Source organism: Crotalus tigris, unplaced genomic scaffold, assembly GCF_016545835.1.
Source record: "Crotalus tigris isolate CLP2741 ecotype Arizona unplaced genomic scaffold, ASM1654583v1 scf7180000024347.1601321, whole genome shotgun sequence".
Classification (NCBI taxonomy): Eukaryota; Metazoa; Chordata; class Lepidosauria; order Squamata; family Viperidae; genus Crotalus; species Crotalus tigris.
This window is the reverse complement of record NW_024100516.1, coordinates 1084240-1102448: the sequence shown is the minus strand read 5'-3', so window position 1 is coordinate 1102448 and position 18209 is coordinate 1084240. Positions and strand designations below refer to the sequence as shown.

Here is an 18209-nt window from a genome sequence, read left to right as displayed (position 1 = left end):
GTTTGGTATAATGGTTAAGATGTTGATCTAGAAACCGGGAGATGGTGAATTCTAGTCCCACCTTAGGTATGAAAGTTGGCTGCATGACTTTTGAGCCAATCATTCTCTGTCAGCCCACCCCACCCTACAGGGTGGGGTGGGCTGACAGAGAATGATTGGCTCAAAAGTCATGCAGGGTTGTTGTGGGGAAAAATAGGAGGAGGAAGGTAAGTTCACTGCCTTGAGTTACTTATAAAAATAATAAAGGCGAGATAAAAAATCTAACAAAACGAATGTAGCAAACAGCAACAGTGATACAGTTGCTGACATGCAAGTGTTAATTTTATGTCCTTTTGTAAAGTCCAGTGTAATGATGACATTGCATGAGGCACAGTTTCAAAATAACTGCTTGTTGGCTTGTTCCGGCTGTTTCATTTGCCTTTTTTATCCATGGAAAGTTTAGTCTTTCAAGTTCTGAGACATCCTTAAACAGATGAAACATTCCTGGCTTTCAGCCTCATTAATTTATATTGTGGCCTTATACAAATTGTACACAGTGTACACCAGATCGTTCCATTTGCACGCCTCATCATTGTGTTACCAATAAGCAAGAATATTTGTAGCTTGGAGTTGAAGTGAGGGGGTCCTTGGTGCTCTCTGAGCTTGGTGGTTTTCTTGCAGATGTTTCATTACCAAACTAGGTAACGTCATCCGTGCCAGAAGGAAATGGGATTCGTTCTCACTTCTAGGATTGATGATGTTACTGATGATGAGTTTGGGTAATGATATGTCTGCAAGAAAACAATCAAGCTCAGAGAGCACCAGGGACCCTTCATAATTGTGTATTTGCTGCTTTCAAGGAATGCTACTGCTTGCTTGGACCCAGCTCAGCAATGGGCTACAAAAGGTCATTCTACAGCCATTTGTCTAAGACTGCACATAATTGCATTTACCATAATTGGTTTTTCTTGTGTTGCAATTTACTTTTGGTTCCATGACTTAGTGACTTTTATGATTCACTGTGGTAAACCAGGGGTCCCCAACCCCTGGGCCATAACCTATTTGGAACTGGGGCGTGCGAGAGGTGGGCCAGCATGCACGCACAACTACAACTCAATTTTCTCTCTTGCGTGTGCAGCTCAATACATGAGTGGCAGGCCGGCTGTCACAGATCAACTTGCAGTTGAGCTGCAAGGTTCTACATTTAGGAAAGAAAAACCAAGTGCACAGGTGTAGCATAGGTGGTACCTGGCTCAATAGTAGCAACTGTGTGAGAGATCTTGGAGTCCTAGTGGACAATCATTTAAATAGGAGCCAGCCTTGTGTGGCAGCTGCCAAAGAAGTCAACACAGTGCTAGGCTGCTTTAACAGAGGGACAGAATCAAGGTCATGTGAAGTGTTAATACCACTTTACAATGCCTCTATCCAGTTTTGGTTGCCACAATGTAAAAAAGATGTTGAGACTCTAGAAAGAGTGCAGAGAAGAGCCACAAAGATGAGCAGGGGACTGGAGGCTAAAACATACAAGGAACGGTTGCTGGAATTGGGTATGTCTAGTCTAATGAAGAGAAGGATGAGGGGTGACATGATAGTAGTCTTCTAATGATGCTGGGGAAGACTCCTGCGAGTCCCCTGGACTGCAAGGCAATCCAACCGGTCAGCCCTAGAGAAGATCAACCCTGACTGCTCTTTAGAAGGCCAGATCCTGAAGTGGAAACTCAAGTACTTTGGCCACCTAATGAGAAGGAAGGACTCACTGGAGAAGAGCCTGATGCTGGTAAAGATGGAGGGCAAGAGAAGAAGGGGACGACAGAGAAGGAGGTGGTTGGATAGAGTCACTGAAGCAGTAGGTGTGAGCTTCAATGGACTCCAGAAGATGGTAGAGGACAGGAAGGCCTGGAGGAACGTTGTCCATGGGGTCGCGATTGGTTGGACACGACTTCGCAACTAACAACATATAAGGAACGGTTGGTTGCTAGAATTGGGTATGTCTAGTTTAACGAAGAGAAGGACAAGGGGGGACATGATAGCAGCCTTCCAATATTTCAGGGGCTGCCATAAAGAAGAGGGAATTAAGCTATTTTCCAAAGCACCTGAAGGCAGGACAAGAAGCAACAGATGGAAACTAAGCAAGGAGAGAAGCAACCTAGAACTAAGGAGAAACTTCTTGACAGTGAGAACAATTAATCAGTGGAACAGCCTGCCTCCAGAAGCAGTAAATGCTCCAACACTGGAAGTTTTTAAGAAGAGACTGGACGGCCATTTGTCCGAAATGGTGTAGGGTTTCCTGCCTGAGCAGGGGGTTGGACTAGATGACCTCCAAGGTCCCTTCCAACTTTACTACTACTACTACTACTACTACTACTACTACTACTATTATTATTATTATTAACAATATCTCGAAGGCTGCCACAGAGAAGAGGCAGTCAAGCTATTCTCCAAAGCACCTGAGAAGCAACAGATGGAAAGTAATCAAAGAGAGAAGCAACCTGGAAGTAAGGAGAAATTTCCTGACAGAACAATCAATCAGTGGAAAGACTTGCCTCCTGAAGTTGTGAATGCTCCAATACTGGAAGCTTTTAAGAAGAGATTGGACAGCCATCTATCTACAATGGCATAGGGTTTCCTGCCTGAGCAGGGGGTTGGACTAGATGACCTCCAAGGTCCATTCTGCATGCATGTGCACCCCAGCACACTCACACGGCCCTATTCCTCTCTTCACACAGACACCCAAGCTGCAAAGTTTGGGGACCACTGTTGTAAACTATTAGGACTCCTGAGGGTCGTGAGTATATAAACGTAAGAAGCAAACAATTAGCAGAGTCATGCAACAAAGCTTTTATAGACTGGCTATGACTAGCAATCCACTCCCAACACATTTTGTCAACTGTTGATGAAAACAAAAAACCAGATCTCTTAGGAAATGCTTAGGTCACACCCGGGAAAAAGTCTTATTTCTCAAATGCTTCAAATACATTCTGTCAGGGAATTTGCACAGCTGGTGTCCAAATGGAATCAGAGACGCTGACAGAACTTGTAGTTTTATATAAATCGGTATATTTAACATCTATATCTACAGCAAACTAGCCAGTCAAGCTGATCGCTACATTATGAGGTAAATCATCAGGTAAATCACAGAATAGCATACAGAACACACAGAAGGAAAAAAAGGTGGGGAAAAAGGGAAACGCTCCCTCCACACCCGAAACGACCAATCACAGCACAGATTGCCTCACACAGGAGCCCGCCCTCTCCAATCAGTCAACTACCACTATGTGTCCTGGCCCATTATACACTTTACTCCAGGTATTAAATTAAATTAAATATCTTAACATATTCTTAACATGTTGGACAAGTTGGATCTGCTCCTCTTTCGCTTCTTGTCCCTTAGTACAGGGGTCCCCCCACCTTGACAACTTTAAGACCCGTGGACTTCAACTCCCAGAATTCCCCAGCCAGCCATGGTGGCTGGGGAATTCTGGGAGTTGAAGTCCACGGGTCTTAAAATTGCCAAGGTTAGGGACCCCTGCCTTAGTAGAACAGAAAGAAACAAAGTTGTTCAAAATGTATTTATCAGGCTCTGTTTCTTGTCTCAGGTAACGGAGAGGCCGGGGCGTACATGGCCTATGAGCAGGGACCATCATCCTCTTCCAGAAGGCAGCCTGGAGGCCTCTTGGATGCCCTGGAGCACAACGATAAAAGCTGTAATGAAACAAACCAGGAGAAATGCTGGCCAGGAGAAGAATCGGTATGCACAGGCGCTGGATTGATCAAGCTCATTTAGGTCTCCTTTATATAGAATTTTTGTGATGTGGGTGGCAGTGACGTAAACATAAGCTTTCTCCTGCCTTTAATTTTCTATTAGTTTTCTCACAATGATATTCATGCTTTAAAGGCTCTTTCGGAAGATGCCCCGGGTATCTTTTAAAAATTGGATAGATAGTTAGACAAATACAGATAGATAGATAGATAGATAGATAGATAGATAGATAGATAGATAGATAGATAGATAGATAGATAGATAGATAGATAGATAGAGTCAAAAATTAGACAGATAGCTAGATAGATTGATATATTCTTAAAAATTAGGCAAACAGACATAACTAGAGAGAGAGATTCTTTTAAAAATTAGGCAGACAGAGACATAACTAGATAGATAGATAGATAGATAGATAGATAGATAGATAGATAGATAGATAGATAGAGTCTTAAAAATTAGACAGATAGCTAGATAGATTGATAGATTCTTAAAAATTAGGCAAACAGACATAATTAGATAGATAGATAGATAGATAGATAGATAGATAGATAGATAGATAGATAGATAGATAGATAGTCTTAAAAATTAGACAGACAGAAAGATAGATGGTTGGTAGGTAGGTAGGCAGATAGATAGATAGATAGATAGATAGATAGATAGATAGATAGATAGATAGATAGATAGATAGATAGATAGATAGTCTTTTAAAAATTAGACAGACAGATAACTAGAGAGAGAGAGAGAGAGATAGACAGACATAACTAGATAGATAGATAGATAGATAGATAGATAGATAGATAGATAGATAGATAGATAGATAGATAGATAGATAGATAGACAGACAGACAGACAGACAGACAGACAGATACGTGAATGGATGGATGGATACATTGGGTAGGTGGATGGATGGTAAACAGATCTGGATTACCTAAATTGTTAACTATTAATTTCTAAGTCTGCCTGCTGATTTTCAAGATTGGCTCTAGCTGTTGTTTAGGAACCTCACTTGCTGCATAGTGGAGAAATTAGAAGATTTTGCCTAGTCATATACCCACTTCTAACACCTACTTGAACTTCCATGCATTCATTGTCAAGAACTTGATACCCGGAAATATTGTGATCTTTCCAGTAACTCTTGTCAGTTTTCATAAACAGTTCTCTTACATTTCTGCAGTCCCCACCTGGCACTGCTTCCAGTGGGCGTATTTGGGTGACTGAAGTTGATCTATTAAGGAAGGCAGATGTCATCAGCCTTTTTCTTCCTTAAAACTATTGAAATTGAAGGATGAGTCCAGTGGTGGGATTCAGCCGGTTCACACCACTTCAGCAGAACCGGTACCTAATTTGTTGTTGCCCAGGCCCAGAATGGACTTCCGGAAGCGGCATCCACACATATTGTTGTTCACATATTTTAATCCCACCACTGGATGAGCGATGGTATAATATTTATTTCATTGTAAACTGTTTTGAGAAGTTTGTGTTTGGGAAAGACCTAGATGCTGCACTAAATAAATCAAATACTTTTTTTAAAAAAAATCTTTTATACAGATAGCCTTCGACTTATGACCACAACTGAGCCCAAATTTTCTGTTGCTAAATGATACAGTTAAGTGAATTTTGCCCCATTTTATGATCTTTCTTGCCACAATGGTTAAGTAAATCACTGCAGTTGTTAAGTTAGTCACACGGTTGTTAAGTGAATCTGGCTTCCCCATTGACTTGGCGTCTCAGAAGGTTGCAAAAGGGGATCACATGACCCTGGGACACGCAACCGTCATAAATACATGCCAAGTACAAGCATCCAAATTTTAATTACGTGACCATAGGGTGCTACAACAGTCATAAATGTGGAAAAGGTCATAAGTCACTTTTTCAGTGCCGTTGTAACTTTAAACAGTCGCTAAATAAATTGTTGTAAGTCTGTACTTGTCTTCCATTTGATTGAAGATATTTTAGTATGAACAATAGTTTTCTAAATTTGTAAGGGCATCCTGAACCCTGAGGCAATACTGCGATTTAATGTTAGAGTTTAAAAGGAGCAGGTTGCTTTCCTTGAACTAATACAAAACTCTTGATTCACAAATTGATTAAGGATTAAAATATTTGCAGAAGAAGCAGGACACACACACACACCCTTGGCTCCACTGCTAATTGTACAGCTTAGCTGAGAAATGTTTAATTCTGCTGTTTCACCTTTTGCTTTCTTTTTTTTCTTTCTTTCTGAGTTGGATTTCTTTCTAGTAATTTCTGTACTCACTCAAATGTTTTGGTTACATTTTTTTTTTTAATGTGGAGAGGATGTGTGAGATGAAAAATGTGACTGTTCTTTGGCACTTGAGTGTCAGCATTTATTTCTCAGGAGGGAAATCCCACTTGCTTTCTAGCTTAAATCATCTCCACTGCTTACGCTTTATTTATTTTTTGTTTATTATATTTATTTTCCACCCGTCTCAACCACAAGGTGATTCTGGGTGGCTTATAATGTTAAAAAGATTAAAACAATCAACAATATGAATATCATAAGAATAAAACACTATAAATGCTGTGCTGTAAGCCTCCCAGATGAGCCGCAAATAAATAGTCCTCCATTTATAGCAGTTATTTAGTAATCATTTAAAGTTACCACAGCTCTGAAAAAGTGACGGCCATTTTTCACACTTATGACCATTGCAGCATCCCCATGGTCACCGTATTTATGACGGTTGCAGTGTCCTGGTGAGGTGGGCAGGAAAAAGTTCATAAAAATATATCTATATCTTAATAGGAACGCTTGTTGCTGATAATAGTTAATAGATGATATTAAGTTTGGCTGTGCAATGTAACCTAAATCATATAACCATAAAGTTATAGCCATAAAGAAGAGGGAGTCAAGCTATTCTCCAAAGCGCCTGAAGGCAGGACAAGAAGCAACGGGTGGAAACTAATCAAGGAGAGAAGCAACCTAGAACTAAGGAGAAACTTCCTGACAGTGAGAACAATTAACCAGTGGAACAACCTGCCTCCAGAAGCAGTAAATGCTCCAACACTGGAAGTTTTTAAGAAGAGACTGAACAGCCATTTGTCCGAAATGGTGTAGGGTTTCCTGCCCAAGCAGGGGGTTGGACTAGATGACCTCCAAGGTCCCTTCCAACTTTACTACTATTATTATTATTATTATAACCTGTGTGTCATTATCATAAAGATGTGCTCATGCTATGAAGAAACCATTTTACAAGAAGTGTCAGTGTCAACTGAAAGTCACAGATGTGGTAAGTATTGATGTAAGTATTGTGGTTTTTCACAACACCGGAGTCATGTGATCACCTTTTGCGACCTTCTCACTAGCAAAGTCAATAGGGAAGCCAGATTCACTTAACAACTGTGTTATTAACTTAACAACTGCAGTCATTCGCCAAATAACTTTGGCCAGAAAGCTCATAAAATGGGGCAAAATTCACTTGACCGCTATCTTGTTCAGCATTAGAAACTTCGGGCTCAGTTTTGGTCAAGGATCACCTGTAAAAATAAAAATATAAATATTGAATGAATGAATAAACAAACAAATAAATTCCAAAGGATCAGCTGTAAATGCTTTGATCTTCACTTCAAGGGTCTTCTTCCCACAAACTGAATGATTTTTTTTTTCCACCGACTGTAGGATTTAGTGACAAATCAGTTTTTGTGGGTCTCCTGGAATCGTCTCAGAAAAATTGCTTACCTTTGCTATTAACCTTGTTCCTTTTATAGGCGAAGCGTATCTCAACTCTGTCCCTTCAGTATGAAAAGAAAATGATGGATCAGCAGAAAGGCAGTGGCAGGAAGAAAATCAAGATAGTCAGTGGTTTGGTACGTAGCACTTGAATGGACTATAAAAGGATGTATTTCCAATAAAAAGATGATCCCCCCCCCATTCTCACAATCTCTTAACCCAGGGGTAGGCAACCTTGGCTCTTTTATGACTCGTGGACTTCAACTCCCAGAATTCCTGAGTCAGCCACGCTGAGGGGAAAGGGAGAGGTTTCCAAGCTGAGCCAGGCTGGCTCAGGAATTCTGGGAGTTGAAGTCCACCAGGCATGAAGGGGCCATAGTTCTCCCATGCTGGCTCAGGAATTCTGGGAGTTGAAATCCACGAGTCATAAAAGGGCCAAGTTTGAAGACCCCTGGTTTAAATATTTAAATATTTTTTCCTCACGGTCACGTGATCAAAATTCAGGCATTTGGGCAGGGGTAGGCAACCTTGGCTCTTTTATGACTCGTGGACTTCAACTCCCAGAATTCCTGAGCCAGCCACGCTGAGGGGAAAGGGAGAGGTTTCCAAGCTGAGCCAGGCTGGCTCAGGAATTCTGGGAGTTGAAGTCCGCGAGTCGTAAAAGAGCCAAGGTTGCCTACCCCTGTCTTAATCTGTTGTGGAGGAAAGGTGTTTTTCTACTACAGCCTTTAATCTTATTTATATCAGGGGTGTCCAACCTTGGCAACTTTTAAGACCTGTGGATTTCAACTCCCAGAATTCCCATGCTGGGAAGGTCTAAAAAGCCTTGCTTTATAAGATCCCATTTCTCTATAAGAGCCTGATTTTTACACAATGTTCATTACAGGCGGTCCTCAACTTAACAACGGTTCATTTAGGACTGTTCAAAGTTGCAGTGGCACTGAGAAAAGTGACTTATGATCGTTTTTCACATTTGTGACTGCAGCAGCCATCCCCACAGTCATGTGAGCAAAAATTCAGATGCTTGGCAATGACAACAGTGTCCCAGGGTCATGGGATCACCTTTTGTGACCTGACAAGCAAAATCAGTGGGGAAGTCAGATTCGCTTAACAACCACGTTACTAACTTAACAACTGCGATGATTCGCTTAACAACTGTGGCAAGAAAAGTCCTGAGGCAAAACTCACAAAACTGTATTACTTAGCAACAGAAATTTTCAACTCAGTTGCGGTCGTTGAGAACTACCGGTATTCCACAGCTGTTGTGCTTATTTCATCCCCTTCCCCTTGCCTGTAGGAAACAATGACTGCACAAACCAGTATGTTAAGTTTTGTTTCCTCTTAAACATGACAATTTCCTAGCTTCTTTCTAAATAGTTTATGCTAGCATTCTGCATACACTATTTATAGCCTATGTCTTAATACTCCATGTACTTACAAGAATTTGCTTGATCCTCAGTACTAAGTAAAATATTTTTCCGCTGCAACTACAGTTCTCTTGTAGTTGTTTTGTTAGGTCAAATTAAACTCCTCATCGTCGTCACTCTCTCTACATTGAACCATAAGCTGGACCAATGAGTTAGATTTGCACTACTGCTCAAACTAAGCTGTAAATAAACATAATCAGCATGTGACGCAAGTCAGCAGCTGTGTTTGTCTGGTTGACATGGTTAAGGACAATTATTTGGACGCCTGACAGCAAAGCTGGGAAAGAAAAAGAACTAAAACACATCAAGGAATCCCTTAGAACAGGAGTAGGCAACCTTGGCTCTTTTATGACTCGTGGACTTCAATTCCCAAAATTCCTCAGCCAGCATGGCTCAGCTTGGAAACTTCTCCCTTTTCACTCAGTTAGGCTGGCTCAGGAATTCTGGGAGTTGAAGTCCACGAGTCATAAAAGAGCCAAGGTTCCCCATCCCTGCCCTATATCAGGGGTCCTCAACCTTGGCAACTTTAAGACTCGTGGACTTCAACTCCCAGAATTCCTGAGAAAGCCACGCTGAGGGGAAAGGGAGAGGTTTCCAAACTTAGCCATGCTGGCTCAGGAATTCTGGGAGTTGAAGTCCACAAGTCAGAAAGCGGCCTAGGCCAGAAGTAGGCAACCTTGGCTCTTTTATGACTCGTGGACTTCAACTCCCAGAATTCCTGAGCCAGCATGGGGGAACTATGGTCCCTTCATGACTCGTGGACTTCAACTCCCAGAATTCCTGAGCCAGCATGGGGGAACTATGGTCCCTTCATGACTCATGGACTTCAACTCCCAGAATTCCTGAGCCACCCTGGCTCAGCTTGGAAACCTCTCCCTTTCTCCTCAGCGTGGCTGGCTCAGGAATTCTGGGAGTTGAAGTCCACGAGTCATAAAAGAGCCAAGGTTGCCTACCCCTGCCTTAGAATGTGTGGCTATCCCAAGTGGGCCTTCATCAAATCCCCCAAAAGATCAGCAGGAGCTCCTCCATAACAGAAAGAAAAGAATAAACAAATAAACAATAAAAAAAGCAACGTTGTCATTCCATACGTTGCAGGAGGATCTTCAGCCAACACAACATAGGTGTATACTTCAAGCTCACAAATACACCAAGGCAGAAGCTTGACCACCCCAAGGATAAAACACCCAGACACAAACTGAGCAACGTGGTATATGCAACGCAATGCAGTGAGCCATGTGCAGATCTGTACATTGGGGAAACAAAACAACCCCTTCATAAACCTTAGAGGTCATCTGTTCCGACCTCATGTTCAAGCAAGAGCGCTTATACCATTTTAGATACTGTAAGGACCCACCCCACTTTGCATCTTAAGAAGACAGAACTCTTGGAATAATTCTTCCAACAGGAATCCTTTATTAAGAGAAAATGGTTGCAGGCATGCTAGACAGGACTTGGGGTTCAAGCTCTCCCATTCAAGGTTTTAAGGGGTTCCCCAGTAGTCCCACCCAATCAACCCCCCTTCCAGTGATAGTTTCAAGTATCACAATTCCACCCCGTTTCTTCTTTCTTCCGTCTGGATGGAGACTTCAGATAACTACATGAAAGGCAAATACTCTTCTTTGTTAATGCTAATGTTCTCTGGATGCTAACGCTTTGAGGTTACAATAGGTTACAATAAACACACATTCAGCATTCAGCTCTTTGAAGTCTACTGAAGGAAGTGAGGGCCATAAAGCCCCTTTGTTCTCCCCCTTCTCTCCCTCTTATGGCAGAATCCAAAGAAGGCAGAATTGGGAGTTTCTATATTTGATAATTAAAGATGAAATATGATTGGATTCTGACAGATACATGCTTTCTAATCTCTTCTTGAAAACCTCCAGTAATGGAGCACCCATGGCTTCCGAAGGCAAGCCATTCCACTACTGAAGACGTAGTAAGACTACCGCAATGAACACTGTGTGGTTTTGCTTTTGAAGCACACTTCAGTTTGGTTCCAGATGGAATGTCGCTGATGGAAGTGAGAGACTATTTTGGTGAAATTCAGGAGAATCATAGCCGGCATGATTAGACAAGCTTGAATTGAAGGACCAAGCGTTCCTTTCATCTACCTAAACTAATTAATATTTACAGTACTTCTGTATAACGTTTCCTAAGGAACTATTTGAGGCCTTAAGGAAAAAGCAACCTCAAGAGCCGAGGTGGCGCAGCAGTTAGAGTGCAGTACTGCAGGCCACTTTAGCTGACTGTGTTCAGCAGGTCAGCGGTTCAAATCTCACCGGCTCAAAGTTGACTCAGCCTTCCATCCTTCCGGGGTAGGTAAAATGAGGACCCAGATTGTTGGGGGTAATGTAAATATATATATATACATTGCTTACTGGTGTACACCGCTTAGAGAGTGCTTGCACTTAAAGCGGTATATAAGTCTCATAAATAAATAAATTCAAAATGTCTCATCAAAGAGAAAACGCTCAAAACATTTCACAAGTTTCTGGCTTCTTCAAGTCTTAACTAGGCCATTATTCACAGAGTACAGATGCCTGCAAGATTAGAATTCAGGATAACGTTTAAAATATTGACTAGGGCGTAAGAGATAAATTAAGGGCCAGTTTGGTCTAGTGGCTAAGGCAGAGGTCCCCAACCCCCGATCCGTGGACCGGCACCGGGCCACGGCACACCAAAAACTGGGCCTTTGAAACAAGCGAAGCCCTGTCCGTGGAATGCAGGCAGCACACGAAATCACACACACACACAGCCGATCCGTGGAAAAAGCTCTCTCTCTCTCTCTCTCTCTCTCTCTCTCTCTCTCTCTCCTGCCCAACCCACTTCACTGGGCTGTTGTAGGGAAAATAAGAGGAGGAAGGTATGTTTCACATATTCACTGCCTTGAGTTATTTGTAAAAATAATAACCGTGGGATTTCAAATTTATTTATTTATTTATTTGTGAGACTTATATACCGCTTTTAAGTGCAAGCACTCTCTAAGCGGTGTATACCAGTAAGCAATGTATATATATATATTTACATTACCCCCAACAATCTGGGTCCTCATTTTACCTACCCCGGAAGGATGGATGGCTGAGTCAACCTTGAGCCGGTGAGATTTGAACCGCTGACCTGCTGAACACAGTCAGCTAAAGTGGCCTGCAGTACTGCACTCTAACTGCTGCGCCACCTCGGCTCAATGAATACCGTATATTCCGGCGTATAGGGCGACCCGGCGTATAAGACGACCCCCTAGTTCGACGCCGGGTCGCAAGACCATCGACGCCAAGTCGCAAGACCATCGATGCCGAGTCGCATGCCTAGAAAGTCGTCTTATACGCCGGAAACTACCGGTATTTCCGGCGTATAAGACAATCGACGCTGAGTCGCATGCCTAGAAAGTCGTCTTATATGCCGGAAACTACGTTATTTCTGGCGTATAAGACGACCCCCGAGTTCAGAGGCTGTTTTGACGCTCTCAAAAGTCGTCTGATACGCCGGAATATACGGTAAATAAAGTAAAATAAAGCAAAATAAGTACAGTAGCAATTGGAATTCTGACATTCATTCTGGGAAATATTTGGAGGGGATTTAGACAGTTAAAAATACTTAAAGGGAAGGAAAAAATAGTTAAAATAAAGATGGCTAAAAAATTTGGGCATACATGGAGAGGGGGGAAAAATGATCTTTCTCTTTTTTTTTTATTTTACAGCAAACTAGTGGGGTACCTGATTCTTCGGAGCCCAAGACAGCCAGAGCTGTTGCTTTTATGGCAACAGTGAAGAAATCTCTGAGCCGGCTAAATTTTGATATATTTTCACAAACCCTCCATCAGTACAAAAGAAAACACGATTTCGATGCTATGTTATTTCAGTTGAGTGGTCTTTTCTTGCAGGACCAAAACACCCACGTCCTAATGCGAGGTATTTGAAGTGCTCAGGTTTCTCTTGTAGCAATAGCATGTATGAATAACAGTGAGGGATTAAATAGTACTTGCGTTCCTTTTGTTAATATTTTGCTGGTGGTTTTTTTTTTAGCAAATTTTATTAATTTTTCAAATTTTAACAACCAAGTAATTAGGAAGCAGCGTGGTGATAGGGTAATTAATAAGCCAATAACAGAATGATACATAGATATCTCAATTTACATCAATAAAGGTTCCATCTCTATTTCCCATAGGTATTATATCACATTCATATTAGTACATTTCTAGCTAAAGTTCAATCAATCTATACATTTTATCAATAGCATTTTGGTTATACATATCCAAGTCCTGTTTTTAGGTTTTATTTAATTCCAATTATCATATTCCCATTTAGCCTTTTATAACCAATACTTATAATTTGGATAGGTTTAGTTTCCCTCACTTCATTATAAACTAACTCTCATGACTAAAATACAAATATTATTCCAAAATTTAAATTCTTTCTTTATTCACCAACATGTTTTAATGTAGTTCAGATAGTTTAATATAGTTCAAATGCTGATTGCATTTGCATCTGTAGCTACAGTGTTAGGGGTTATGATGTCTAACAAGGGTGTCACGTACTGTAGCATGTATAGTAACCACTGGCTAACGCACAGAATAATTTTTTTTAATTATTATGGTTGCTTGCACAGTCAGTCAGATGTTTGAACTAGATATCACCTTTTTATCTACCCATCAAGTCCCAGGATGTAAGCTGTTCCAAGTTAAGCTGCCTTTTGCAATTGACTGATGGGGATTTTGTCAATGCCGAGGGTATTCAGGTGATGCTCCAGATGTTTTGGGATTGCAATTGGTATTATCTTTGCTTTCTTTTGCCACAATCATTTTAACTTCTATTCGCAGATCTTTGTATTTTGTGATTTTCTCCAGTTCTTTCTCTTCTGCTGTCTTCAGGTACTGCCAGGTCCACTATCCAGACTTTTTTGTCTTTCTTATCAACAATTGTTAAGTTGGACATTGTACGTGGCAGGTGCTTGTCAATCTGAATTCTAAAGTCCCAGAGAAATTTAGCTTATTCATTTTTCTTTTCGGGGTCCCACCAGTTCTCCCTTGCAGACAACTGGGTATTTGTTGTAGATCTTGCAATGTGCTATTGTTGCTACTTTGTCACGCCATTGTTTGTAGTAAGTCTGTGTGACATGGTTGCATCAGGAAGAAAGAAACTAGGAAATCCACTGTTTCTTCAGCTTCTTTGTAGAAGTGGCATTTGCTATCTGTTGCTTCCTTCTCAATTCTGGCTTTGTATGCATTTGTTATTTATTATTATATATTATTAAATAACATGAATTACTATATTAATAAATGTAATATATAACAACACAGAGATACACTAAACAAATGTATCTACTATTCCTGTTCCTATTTTTCCCACAATCACCCTCCGAGAATCACCGGCTCGAAGATTCCCAGCTGTATTTCATGCTTATGAAAGGACTAGAATTCACTGTCTCCTGGTGATTGGCCCAAAGTTACCCACCCAGCTTTCATGTCTAAGTGAAACTAGAATTCACAGTATCCTGTTGTTGGCCCAAAGTCACCCATTCGGCTTTTATGCCTAGAGCAGCGGTTCTCAACCTGTGGGTCAGGACCCCATTTGGAGTCGAACGACCATTTCACGGGGGTCGCCAAACAACGCAGTCCGCCATTTTTTCCCCCTTTTCCTTAGCTGTGCTACTCCCTTTTATTCTATTGGCTTTTGAAAGCCAATAGAATAGACTCTCTTGAATAGAGTCTAATTCTATTGGCTTTCAAAAGCCAATAGGAATTGTCCAGGCTGTCTGTGCCCTGCTGAGCCCGCCAAAAGTCCCATTCTGCAAACGGTGCTGCACCAGTTAATAGTCCTCGACTTACAACCGGTTGAGTAGTCCTCGACTTACGACCGGCTGGGGGTCGCGGCATTAAAAAGGTTGAGAACCACTGAGCTAGAGGCAGGATCCGGGTGATTGGGCCAAGTCACCGAGCTGCCTTTCACGCCTAAGGCAAGACTAGAACTCATCGTCTCCTGGTGATTGTCTCAATGTCACCCAGCTGGCTTTCATGCCTAAGGCGGGACTAGAACTCACAGTCTCCTACCATCTCCTACCACACCAAACTGGCTTTCTTGGTGAATTAAGTTCTCTTTGTGGAGCCTGAAGATACTGCCAATTAAAAGGACTTTTAAGTGACACCTGAAGGCAAAACCCTAAGGCAGTGGTTCTCAACCTTTTTAATGCTGCGACCCCCCCAACCGGTCATAAGTCGAGGGCTACTCAACTGGTCGTAAGTCGAGGACTACTCAACTGGTGCAGCACCGTTTGCAGAATGGGACTTTTGGTGGGCTCAGCAGGGCAGAGACAGCCTGGGCAATTCCTATTGGCTTTTGAAAAGCCAATAGAATAAAAGGGAGTAGCACGGCTAAGGAAAAGGGGGGAAAAAATGGCGGACTGCGTTGTTTGGCGACCCCCGTGAAATGGTCGTTCGACCCCAAATGGGGTCCCGACCCACAGGTTGAGAACCACTGGCCTAAGGTAGAAAGAGATGCATCGTGCCTACTGAAGGACTCACAGACCTGTCTTAACCTTCATCCCCAAACAACAAAACTACTGTTGAGAAACCATTGTTTTGTCCATTTCAGCAACAGTCTTAAGATGTGTGTGTGGGGGGGGGGAGGTCCACTGGCAGGTAGGCCACTCCTACGCTGCCAGCTGTCACCTTGTGCCCACTTGTGCTTCACTGCTATGGGCTGACAGACTGCCATGAACTGTGGGGAGGGGAAACGAGGGAGGGAATGCTTGGGGAAATGAAAGTAAGTGTTGTGTCTTCTCTAGATACTGCCTCAAGGTCACCCAGCTGGAAGGAAGAGGGAGCTGCATACCAAACTGCAGTTGGACTGACCCTTAGGAAAACATCTTGCCTGAACCTTATTGGCTGCACAGGGCTGGGCAGTGAGAGACAGTTAAGGGAGGGAAAAGTAAAACTTAGGGATTTGGGGCACGATTCTCAGTTCTGGCTTTGCAATACTGCAGTGCATTTGATCTCTAACAAACTATACCTTTCTCAACAAATGGAGCCCAGGATCGTTTCTATTGAGAGGTTTAAGTTGTGGCAGGTGTGATACACACGGAATCATTAACCAAGTTTGACGAACCACAGTGCTGGATTTCCACCTGCTAAAATGCACTCTGCCTTTTGGGAGAAACGGGGCCAGCATTTGACCCTATTAACTGCTATCATCATCTTTCCTTCTATTTTTTTTTTTTTCATATAATTTGCCAGACTTTTACCAGTTCATTCGGCCTCAGCACAAAAAGCAGTTTGACGAAGCTTGCCGTTCCCTGACCGGAATCGGTTGCGGATACAAACCGGAGCACAGCCTTCTGCCAGAAGATAGATTGTTGTTGGCTAAAAATGCAGGTGAGGCCATCTTTTAAGCAGCTGGCAGCTCCGCCGGCATTGAAATGTACTCTTCGTAGAAGCCACCCTTTTCCCAGGAAAAGAGAAGCAATGCTCTCGCCAGAACGGAGCATCCTCTTCCAGCCAGTTTTGTTTTCTGTCTCTGTAGAGCAGTGGTTCTCAACCATTTTAATGCCGCAACCCCCCCCCCCAACCGGTCGCAAGTCGAGGACTACTCAACAGGTGCAGCACCGTTTGCAGAATGGGACTTTTGGCGGGCTCAGCAGGGCAGAGACAGCCTGGACAATTCCTGTTGGCTTTTGAAAGCCAATAGAATTAGACTCTATTCAAGAGAGTCTATTCTATTGGCTTTCAAAAGCCAATAGAATAAAAGGGAGTAGCACAGCTAAGGAAAAGGGGGGGGGGAAATGGCGGACTGCGTTGTTTGGCGACCCCCTGAAATGGTGGTTCGACTCCAAATGGGGTCCCGACCCACAGGTTGCGAACCAATGCTGTAGAGCAGTGGTTCTCAACCTTTCTAATGTCGCGACCCCATAATACAGTTCCCCATGTTGTGGTGACCCCCAACCACTTATACATCACAGGGTGCCAGGGGCATGGCCAAAGAAAAGGGGAAAAAATGGCGGACTGCGTTGCTTGGCGACCCCCGTGAAATGGTCGTTCGACCCCAAATGGGGTCCCGACCCACAGGTGGATAACCACTGCTGTAGAGGCATTTCCTTCAAGCTCTTTCAAAAGAGATTAAATCCATCTTAACAAGGAAAAAAAAGACTAGGTTCCTTTGCCCAGTTTCTTCATCAGTAACTGATAAAATCCCTGGGATTACATGGACCTGAATCTTCCCAGGAACCTCTCTTCCCAAGCTGCTGTCAATAAATATTTTTTGTTAATGCTGCAGTTTTGATGCTTAAAAGTTTTAATATTTTTTTAACTTGTCTGTGCAGGCAGTCCTCAATTTACAACCATTTGTTTAGTTGCAGTGGCTCTGAAAAATGACCGAGGGCCGTTTTTCACACTTAACAACCCTCGCAGCATCCCCATGATCACAGGATCAAAGTGCAGACGCTTGGCAACTGGCATGTACTAATACAGTTGTAGTGTCCTGGAGTCACATGATCACCTCTTGCGACCTTCTGATAAGCAAAGTCGATGTGGAAGCCAGATTAACAACTTTAACAACTTAAATGGTGGCAGCGTCCCCCCAGGGTCACGTGATCCACACTCAAAATGCTTGCGAACTGACTCATATTTACGACAGTTGCAGAGTCCTGAGGTCACGTGATCGGCTTTCGCAAACCTCTGACGAGCAAAGTCGATGGGGAAGCTAGATTCATTTAACACAGCCGCGTTACTAACTCAACCACTTCGGTGATTCGCTTAACAACTCTGGCAGGAAAGCTGATGTAATGGGGCAAAACTCAGTTAACAACTGTCTTGCTCGATTGTGGTTGTAAGTTGAGGACTACCAGTACTATTATTTATTATACGGTAAACCAGGGGTCCCCAACCCCCTGGTCCGTGGATCTGCATGCCAGCAACCGGTCTGCACAAACAAGCAAAGCCCCATCCGTGGGATGCAGGCAGCACACAAAGCCATGCACCCTCCGGTCCGCGGAAAAACCTCTCTTCACGGAACCTCGTGTTGGGGACCTGAGTTCTAGTCCAACCCCCTGAGATTTCATTCTCCAGCAGCAAATGTAAGGAAAGAGAGAAACCTTGGCTGCTTCTCTAGTGTCTATTTTGGGAAGGAGAATTTCGTCCTGGATTTTATCCCAAGAGGTTTTATCCCCAGGAAAACCTTTCCGACAAACAAAATCAACGGGGAAGCCAAATTCATGCTCACAACTGTGTGTGACTAACTCAACCCCTGCGGTTGTACCTCTGCTGTAAACAGCCCAGAGTGGCTTAATAGCGAGATGGGTGTGGTATAAATTTAATAAATAATAATAAATCAATAATAATATTTCTACTTACTTAAAATATGTATCTGTT

At 42.6% G+C, this 18209-nt stretch overlaps 1 protein-coding gene and 1 long non-coding RNA gene across 4 annotated transcripts in view; one reads left to right on the top strand and one right to left on the bottom strand.

Moving 5' to 3' along the window:
• The window catches only part of RTEL1 (regulator of telomere elongation helicase 1), a 156453-nt gene that overhangs the window by 106189 nt on the left and 32055 nt on the right, over positions 1–18209 (top strand). For all 3 annotated transcript variants that reach the window (XM_039326933.1, XM_039326932.1, XM_039326931.1), the window contains 4 exons: positions 3576–3727; positions 7466–7564; positions 12549–12759; positions 16080–16217. In XM_039326933.1, the coding sequence (XP_039182867.1) occupies positions 3576–3727; positions 7466–7564; positions 12549–12759; positions 16080–16217 (600 nt within the window). The remainder of the gene's footprint in view (positions 1–3575; positions 3728–7465; positions 7565–12548; positions 12760–16079; positions 16218–18209) is intronic.
• LOC120300639 lies at positions 3547–9136 on the bottom strand. Its single transcript, XR_005554707.1, has 3 exons — positions 8866–9136; positions 7437–7489; positions 3547–3681 (listed from the first exon to the last, which is right to left on the bottom strand). It is a non-coding gene; the product is annotated as an uncharacterized LOC120300639 (long non-coding RNA).